This window comes from Condylura cristata, unplaced genomic scaffold, assembly GCF_000260355.1.
Source record: "Condylura cristata isolate star-nosed mole 26May11 unplaced genomic scaffold, ConCri1.0 scaffold00004, whole genome shotgun sequence".
NCBI lineage: Eukaryota > Metazoa > Chordata > Mammalia > Eulipotyphla > Talpidae > Condylura > Condylura cristata.
In genome coordinates, this window is record NW_004567105.1 from 43547474 (window position 1) to 43557568 (window position 10095).

General features: G+C 40.3%; 1 protein-coding gene across 1 annotated transcript in view; it reads left to right on the forward strand.

Annotated features, from left to right (window-relative positions):
• RYBP (RING1 and YY1 binding protein) overlaps positions 1 to 7863 on the forward strand; it is a 77957-nt gene extending 70094 nt beyond the window's left edge. Inside the window, exons 3-5 of the mRNA XM_004676550.1 lie at positions 3088 to 3264; positions 3356 to 3454; positions 3862 to 7863. Coding sequence (XP_004676607.1) covers positions 3088 to 3264; positions 3356 to 3454; positions 3862 to 4114 — 529 coding nt within the window. The 3' untranslated portion in view covers positions 4115 to 7863. The remainder of the gene's footprint in view (positions 1 to 3087; positions 3265 to 3355; positions 3455 to 3861) is intronic.
• Positions 7864 to 10095: the final 2232 nt, after the last annotated feature.

Sequence of the window (10095 nt, forward strand, 5' to 3'; positions counted from 1 at the left end):
GGGGAGAACTCATTAGAAAAGTCAGCTGTGATAACTAAACCAAAAAAAAAATCTTATTGCATATTTTCTGAGACGGGTGGGTGATGACTGAAGTGTGTTAGGTTGTAAACTTCAGACATAGAGTTGACATAGAACATTTGAACCAAAACAGGTTGTTTCTAGCAGATATCCCATTTTTCTTAGCATAATCAGTTCTCACACAGCTTAACCATCAGAGAGGAAGATATATTTACCATTCTTGGGAATCATTCATTTCTTAGGAGGAGTGAGCACTTTCACACCAAATAACCTTTGTATGTGTATATTTTGATCTGTAGATAATGAATTGTGGTGTATGTGCTGAAGAATGTTTCCTGAAGTGTTGCAGTGATTCCCAGTGGCAAAGCACACATGCCTTACCTGTGGTTCCCAGTAGGCCACTGACAAGCAGCCTTGTGCAGGAAGAATCCATCTACAAAAGCATGTCTGGCTAGTTGAGAATTCTAAGGCAGGCCACATTTACACCATTAATGGTAGTTTGTGAGATCCAAGTGACTTCTGCTCTGCTCTACATTAGTTCTCTCTGCTCTGCCATGCATGCTGCTCCCCACCAGGCACCCTTTCTTATGCTCAGTTTCTCTGATCTCATTTCTAAATTCTGACACACACACACACACACACACACACACACACACACACACACACACACACACACACACACACACACACACACCATTACCAAATACCCCTGTACTGTCTCCGAGGAAAGCATCCACATTCCTTGTCTCGCGCCCTGTGAGTTAACACCCTCTGCCTTAGGTCTTTCTTACTTTTTTCAATGTACAAATCTCCCCTTCCTATAGAAATCTCAAACTCTGCTTATTCCTTTGGGCAGTGGCTTGGGTTACCCCATGACCCCTCAGCACCACAATTCTCAAACAGGGCTTTCTATTTCCCACCCTGTGTGTCAGGCCTCTGATGACTTTAGTCTTCTTTAGTGCTCTGATTCTATGTGACCTGCTCCCTAAAAGTCATACTGATGAAGCACTAAAAACTTGGATCCTCTTCTCAGTCCTCATCCTGCTATGACTTTTTCAGATGTGTTCATTAATTCTTCACCCATCCACTAGATGCTTTTATGGTACTGTGCTGATTACTGTGGTAACAGGTGATTAAGAGATGGTCTTGCTATTGGGGAGCATACAATGATTGGCAATTACAGTGCAGTGGGGTAAGTGTCCTAGAGAGAGTGATATGAGGAAAATGAACTCTGGTTGGGTGGGTAGCTTGGTGGTCAGGTTGGCCAGGCAGCTGGTTCACCTTTAACTGTGTGTCATAGGTGCTCTAAGATGGTGTCCAGATCTTCTCTTGTTGAGTCACATTGCTCATTTGCTTAGTTGAAATTCTCCCTCAAGGTGTAATTTAATAAAGTTTTAGTGATATGTTCACATTAACTGGTGTACTTTGTTTTGACACCTGAGTATTGGTGCGCTTGAGGCATTTTGCTTAAACTGTGGTAATCTCTGTAGACACATGTTCTGTTTGTGTCTCCATCAGTGAGTGCTTGTGCAATGTTTTGTAGTAGATGTTATCTCTTTGTATTAGCAGTCATACTTCCTCTTTGAATCAGTAGGATGTGTTAGAATAGCTTACTGCTGCCTTTGTAAAACCTGGGAAAAGAGGTTACCCATTAGCAGGTTACCCATTAGCGGTTACAGCTTCATTTGGGTGGGGCTCAGATAAGTGTTCATCCCTTTTCTAGTGTTACTTCACCTCTATGTTAGACACCGAGGCCACTGGGTTTCATGGTGTGCTACCTTATATGACGAAGAATGCTCCTAGAGGCCCATGGGAAACTTAATCAGAGACTGCACCTTTGTCAGTAGGCTTCCTGGCAAAGCCACACTGCCTCTAAACCAGTCCTGACACACTGGGAGCATTCCCTCAGGCTTACCTGGATGCGAAGCAAGCATTGTCCTTGCCTGTCTTATATTCCTTCTCAGCCACATCCTGCTCCAAAAAAAGTTCTGTTACCCTGTTTAATTTGGGGGGAGGGAAGCATTCATACATCTACAACTCTCTTTTTAAAATAGCAGAATTATCTGCAATTTTTTTTTCTAGATTTGTGTCTAAATTTTTCTAATCCTCCATCACTGACTCTCCCGTTGATGAGCCAGTTCTATCTTAACTTTTCTCAGATACTCTCCTCCATCCTGGGGGACCAAGAGGGGCTGTAAGCTCAGAAGGTGACCATTACATCGTGTCAGTCAGTTGTTGGAACTCAGTAATGACCTGTTGGGATATTTGTCACCTACTTGGAGAGTTTACTTTGTTAATAAATGTTTTATCTAGATGGGAATGTCTTTGAAAATTAGTATTTAATAGAAAAGTGCATAAACTTTCTTTCCCACTTGACTGAATGGTCATGCATTGTGAAAATTGCTTGGCACCATTTAGAATTTGTGAACAATAGTGCTAAGAGCCAGTGTCAGTTGGAGATTGGTGTAGGCATAATGGTTGACAGCACAATGAATGTATCGTCTATCTTAGAATTTTTATAGTGACTTTCATTCTTTACCCTCTCTGTATGAACCACAGTGACTTCTCACTGCTCTGTATATGTTGTCTGTGCCAGCCACGGAGCTGCAGGGGAGCAGGCCAAGTCATAATGACTGAATTGATGAGTGGATGTCATAATTATATTTTCATTCTCTTTTTGAGGGATTACCTGTGACAATTTAATAATATATAAACCCTCTGTGGCAGGCAGGAATACTTGAAAACTGTCTTGTCGGTACAGTCTTGACTGCTCAAAAGTATTGTTTACAACACTCTGAAAACAATGTGTTTTATTCACTGGAAGACTTCTTCATGGCACAGGGATGTAGTAGTATACATCATGTAGTATACATCATCAAAAGTGAGTATACAAGAAGGGGATCAGGAGAAGTTCTGTGGACCACATAGATATAATAATGGAGAAGTAGCACAAATAATTTCCTGTGAAGTTGCCAGATACCCCAGTAATAAAATCATGTGACCAAAATAATAAGTTTAAAGATATATTCATAAAGCAAATAATGATGTATCTTTTCTTGAATGTTTTAGAAAGCCTCGGATCAATTCTCAGTTGGTGGCACAACAAGTGGCACAACAGTATGCCACCCCACCACCCCCTAAAAAGGAGAAGAAGGAGAAAGTTGAAAAACAAGACAAAGAGAAACCTGAGAAAGATAAGGAAATCAGTCCCAGTGTTACCAAGAAAAACACCAACAAGAAAACAAAGTAAGTTCCTGGGAAACTGAGTATAGTATGTAATCTTTTACATGTTTATCAAAGCTATCTTTTAAGTGCCTTTTTATATCATCCCCTTTAGACCAAAGTCTGATATTCTGAAAGATCCTCCCAGCGAAGCAAACAGTATACAGTCTGCAAATGCTACGACAAAGACCAGTGAAACGAATCACACCTCAAGGTATTTGAAACTAGAGTAGAATAATAAGCTGTAGCTCTGATTTACTAAGTCATAAGCAGGGAACCAGTGTTTTGTGCCTATGGGTTTGTAGTTTGACAAAGGGGAGGATGAAGAGCTAGTTATGAGTATGTTGGTTTTCAATACATGTGTGCTCTATGACACACACACACACACTACTTTTATATCACTCATCAAAACAGGAGCCAGATCACTGCTGGTAATTCCGCAGTGATCCAGACCTTCGGTCACTGTTGGTGCTGAGGTAATCAGCAGTTTGGTAGTGATTTGGGTTGTTTGGATTGCGCCATGGTGTCAGAAGTTTTTGTGTGTGTTGGTGACTCTGTGCCAGCAGTTGCTTTCATCTGAAGCTGATCTAATTGGTTGTTCCTGGTTGGTGTTGCTTTCAGGCCCCGGCTGAAAAATGTGGACAGAAGCACTGCTCAGCAGTTGGCAGTGACTGTGGGCAACGTCACCGTCATTATCACAGACTTTAAGGAAAAGACTCGCTCCTCCTCGACCTCCTCCTCCACAGTGACCTCCAGTGCAGGGTCAGAGCAGCAGAACCAGAGCAGCTCCGGCTCGGAGAGCACAGACAAGGGCTCCTCCCGCTCCTCCACGCCAAAGGGCGACATGTCAGCGGTCAATGATGAATCTTTCTGAAATTGCACATGGAATTGTGAAAACTATGAATCAGGGTATGAAATTCAAATCCTCCACCTGCCCATGCTGCTTGCACCCCTGGGGATTCTTCTGTGGACATCGATCTCTTAGTGATGCTGCCAGGATAATTTCTGCTTGCCATGGGCATCTGGCCACCAAGGAATTTCGCACCCTGACGATTACTCTTGACACTTTTATGTATTCCATTGTTTTATATGATTTTCCTAACAATCATTTATAATTGGATGTGCTCCTGAATCTACTTTTTATATAAAAAAAATCTGCTGTGCACAATTTTCCATGTACATTACAACTGGTTTTTGTTTTTGTTTTGTTGGGGGAGGGGTTGGGAGGGAGGACTTTTATTTATTGTGTTCACAAACCATCCTTTCAGCATATCCTTTTAAGTTTAGTTCTTTCTTCCAGTTATACTATGTACTATCAGTTTTGATATAACTATATATATATATAAAAATATAAAATTATATATAAAGGGTTATTTGAAACCAATTCATGGCAACGCTGGTGCTTGATACACTGTGAAGTGAATACAACATTGAACAGTTACAGATCTGGGACAGTCCCTTCTATGAAAGTGCTGAAAACAAATTAAAATCAGTCTTACATGAAGTATGTTCCAACCCACGTGGGAACTTGACTCATCTGTCTAAAGAGTACTGGACGATATAAAAATATATATTTTTTAAACAATGTGATCTCAAATGTAAAGACTGCTCCAGATAGCCTGCATTTGCAATGGAATAACTGACAAATCACAAGTGTTTAGTTGGGGGGGGGAGGCTTTGATTATTCAAAAGTAACTAGCTCCAGAATGCCAAGTATTCATGTAAATTACGGTTACATGTTAACATTGCTGTTCTTACATACACACTCATGAAAGTATGGTATTCTATAACTTGAATGCCATCCATTTTCCAGACCTCTACTCATGTCCGAGGTAAATCTATAAATTGTCTCTTAGTTTTAGGATTAAGCCGTCTAAACTGTATTTTTGGCCCATTCAAGAAGCAAATCCCTACTTCCACTTTGCATGTGACATTACAGTGGTGGTTTTTGTAATTGAAGTTGGTTTGCCTCATCACATTTGTCTCCTTGTTTAACAAACCTTTACCTTATCAATTCATTTGTGAGAATTCATTTTCTTTATTAAAATCCACTTGTTTGTTTCACTGAACAAAGGTTATCAACCACCAATCAAACCCCAACATGGAGCTTGTCAGTGTTCAGAGACATTTCTCAGTTCCCTGCCCTGGGAAGGAACTCAAGTGGTGAATAACTTGAGGGCCTACAGCCAGTTTTAGGGAAAGCTCATACTTCCTGCAAGGGAGTCGTTTCCTTTTTTCTGGATCGCTTGAGCAAACTCCTTTCAAAGTTTCTTTTCCCTCATTTGTTAGTGAACAAATTGTTGTCTTGCAAAAGCAACACCAAAAAAAAAAAAAAAGCAGCAAAACATAAATAAAATCAGAATAACAAAGACCACTAATAGGATTCCACCGCTCCTCATTTTGAAATGTTTTTGTTTTCTTTGGATTTGGGGTCTCCTACATTGTAATCCAGAGTTCACAAGACTCTGGCATTTCAAGCATGGGAAGTGATGTTACCTTCCTCTGTTTGACTGTACTTTAGGGACTCACGGGAAGGCAGCCGATTTGGGTGTGAGAAACCTGATTTTCTTAAAAACAAGCAATTTCTGTGGAGGCAACGAGTTAATAAAACAAAAATTAACAGCTTGATTTGAGTAGCCAACAGGAAAGGTTCCTTTCACATTTACATTAAAACTATTCTGTAGTCACTATAATTTAAATTCTGTTCTCTTCTCAGAGGCATAGATTATAAAGCAGTGCCATTTGTTGTTGTGGTCTTAAATGCATGGACAATGTTCCCCTCTTTTTTAAATAATTCTTGTATCTGGGATGCAAGTGATACTTTTTAAATACATTTTTAAAGTGTTTATTAATGAACCAAAGGAAATTCGATGCTTCCTATAAGCATCAGAATATATAATACATAGTGATTTGACTATGAATTTTAAATCCACATTTTAATATTAGTGGGATATTGCAAAGACATTCCTTCTAAAGTTTTAATATTCCTTTTATTAAGGGTCTCAGGGAGGGTAAATTAGTCAGCCATATTTATTTTCCAGAGATGTAAGGAATTGCTAAGTTTTTAATTAACTTTTTAAAATTTAAATGCCACCAAACTCATGTGGGTTGCACTGCTTTTTAAACCAGTAAGTGTTGGTATGCACTTTGTTCAGAAACACTGTGTACTTTTCAAAATTAGTTTCATGTAAAGTGATTGGACTCCTAGACTAGTGGAAAAGCTGATTAACAGCTACTCATAGGCTGCTAATTAATTCATTGCCAATGTCTTGGTTTTTTCAATTTTGCCTCCGTGAAAAATTGAAAGAATAAAGCATGGGAAGGGGTGAAGGAAGACAGCATTGCTTTAGAACAGGTGGGATGGAATTGCCATTCTGATAGAAAGTGCAGCTAACAGTGGGATTTCTCTCAGCTATCAAATGTCACCGGACCAGTCCTTCAGCTGCCATTGTGTATTCTGGTGAGGTAGTGAGGTGGTAGGTACATTAGACTTTTCATTTATGAAATTGATGATGTCCCTCAGGCATGTATTCTGGAAATGGAATTCCTGTAACTTCCTGCATTTGCAGTTTGCCTTACAATTAGGCAGCACGTCAAAACACTAGTGTAGATTATAAAGGTAGATATTAAAAGGACCAGAAATACTTGGTATTCAGTGGCACAGTAAGCAGGTTATAAAAACAAACAAAAAAAAACAAAAGCACAGTGTTAACGCTTGCAAGTTTCCATTTGCTTTAATACCACAAGATCTTTCACACTTGGGTGCACGCACACACAGAGCTTACCTGACTTGCTCTGCTTGAGTCATGCATTAAGAAAAAGACATCCTGACACCCACAAAATATTTTAATCAAAACCTTTCAGTTTCAATCTGGATATTTGAAAACATTGGCAGAAGCTTCTGTGAGTTTAGTTCCACTAAGATGTTTCACCTGCCTTATCAAGACCATTCTCAGTCTACTTTTTTAAGCTACCATATCTTAAATTATTGAAAATTTATTAATTGCTGGATATATAATAACCTTTGCTTGTATGTAACCGAAAATGGTTTAAGAGCCAACATTTAGAGTATGACAATGGAGCTGAACAGTTTTTAATGCGCAAGCAGTTCTGTTCTTGTGTATGACTTGTAACCTTAATTTACTGTGTAAAGATGGTTACATTATTTCCTTAGCTTTGTTTGTTGGAGACAAATAGAGAATGCTTGTTAAGTATGTCAAAACATAATCTTGTGAATTTTTGTTAATGTATTATACGAGCTATATTTTTCATTTGCCCAGAAAGACAGCTTGTATAACGCTTTTGGAAGTTTCTGCTCTGTAATGTCTTTAGAGCTGACAGTCTGTTAGGTTTGTTTTTTTCCTTCATGCTAAAGTGTCAGTTGGTGGTTTTGTGAACTGGTCAGAAATTCACAGGTCTTAAATGTTTTGGGGAAATTTATATTGGACACTGCTCTTTGTCTAGCAAATAAAAGATGTTAATATATTCCTGTTACTGGCATGTGCACGACTATGTTATTAGAAGCCACTTTATCATTTCCCTGCTTTAAATAGAAATGTCTATTTATGAATTCTGCTTGTAGTTTTTTCACAAATAAAATAGTAAAATTTACATTGAAATCTTTATTTCTGTCTGTGTAGATTTTAGCTCTTAGGTAGTGGTCAGGGACCTTTTGTACTCAAGATTTGCAGCTCGTGGAATATTGCCGATGTGACTAGAAGAAGGCTGGTTTCATTTTTAAGAATTTAAGTTGTTGGAAGCTAAAGTTGATTTGAATGTCTTCATGCTTATGTCAAAAGAATGACTGGATTTGGGGGGAAAGTCAAATTCTACCTCCTTGAGAATGGGTTCTAGTGACTTGAAGGAAATGGAAGCGATGGCTAATGTAAACGCAGTATATGACTGGAAACCTTCAAAGATGGCTGTTTCTGCTCGAGGTAAATTGTCACTTGAATGTAAGCAAAATGATGTCAAGCCTAAGAAACTCACAAGCAAAGAGAACTTGTCATCCGTGCTGAGGTTACAGCCATCACTTGACCTTTGAAGAATGAGGGAACCACATAGAATACCTGAAGATCCACCCCCATTTATTCTTGTCCCTGTCAGCACTGGAGGTAGAATGAAGAATATGTTATAGGGCCTTTATTTTAAAAATGTGATTTGTCCCAGAAAACAGCAAACCCAACTCTATTTTGTCCTTACTTTTCAGTAGTCCCAAGGTTGATTTAGGAAGGATCTGGAAGACTTGAGGAACAGGAGTCAGATGATGTCTCCCATGGGCCATTATGGATACAGATAGGTGATCAGTGCCTCCTGTCCCTCAGCTTGACCTGAGGGGCACCTTTATGAGAGTCCCTGTTGAGGTCAGCACTGGTACGACCATTTGGGGAAGCATGGAAACTACCCCCCAAATGCATCAAAACATTTGCTTCTATGGTGAAAATGCAAGGGTGGCCTCAGTAAAGTGCGTCCTGTCAGTTGTGGGTAGGCTTCTAGTTGTCAGCTAAATCCCAGCACTGACCTCTCATGTCTAGACCTCCTCTTGGGGAGCACCATGCTTGGGTGTGACCCCCTCACAGAAGCTCTTGAATTCATCTTGGTGACGGAGTGGGCGTGGGAGGGTTTACTTAAATGGAGAATGTCCATGTTTGTTCTCAGGTTGGTTAGTCCTGTGGCATGGTGAGCAGCAGCCTTGCCCAACAGAGATGGGAAGACAGGGATGTCAGAGCTCTGGACTATTTCATTCTGAAGAAACTAAAATCCCATCAAGGAGAATTTCAGAGCCATCTTTGTGTTCAGATCAAGAAATCTTGATCAAGGTGTTGTCTGGTAATCATCAAGAAGCCAGGGTATAGTCTGGCTACCCTTAGTGGTGTGTGTGAGTATGATAATGTTCTCCCCAGCAGCCTGGGATCTATTAAGTGCAGTAGAAATAAACAACACTGCAGAGAAGACTGATTGTTCTAAAAGGAGCATAGGCTATGTGTGAAAAGGTGGGAGGAGCTTGGATTTGGGCAGACTGCAGTGAAAACTGACATCCAAGTGTTCTACCTGTAAGCCCATTTCTCAGGGTTTAGGTGAGGGGCTGGGGATGGGGGCTTGCTCACTTTAAGGTCTCCAGCGACTAGACATTTCCGTAGTCCCAATTAGGCTAAAAATGGCAAATGTGAATGAGTGTATGTAGACATGGGCATAGATTGACTATAGCCCATTTCTCCAGGGCTTTGACTTTGGCAAACAGTGTCCTCTTCTTCATCTGTAAGAATCCCCTCTCCCACTACCACTGTTCTTCCTGTACACACACTCTACAAGCTTCAAAACCACATGTTCTATGAGGTAAGACCCACATGCCAGTCCTTCCTGCATAAGATCCAGTCAAAGCAATCGGGAGCCCTGCAAGACAGTTTTCAATCAACTCTTCATTGTGGGCCACTCCCTGGCATCACAAGAATTCTAAGCGGAAGGCCAGCTGAGTGGCTTAGAGGAGTCAGGAAAGAAGTAAAATCTGCCAAAAACTCATCTTCCTATTCAGAACTGGCCCTGGTGACATCAGTGTTGAGCAGTGTTGTTTTAAATGCAGCTTTCAAACCAGATCCAGAAGCCTGCTTGTCACCATCTCTTTGGGATGTAGCCAGACAGGGACCTGCCAGGGTTGTCTCCGCTTTTACCAACCTCGTGGACTCTTAACAAGACAAAACAGCAAATAGATGTGATTCTTGGAAAAAACAGAATATCCATCTTTGGAGTTAGAACCAAGCAAGACTCCCATCTCCACTGGACCTTAAGCCAGTTGGCTTCCTCCAAATCGTTTTCCTCACCTCTGAAATGAACCCTCTCCTGCCTTGTTCTCAGCTC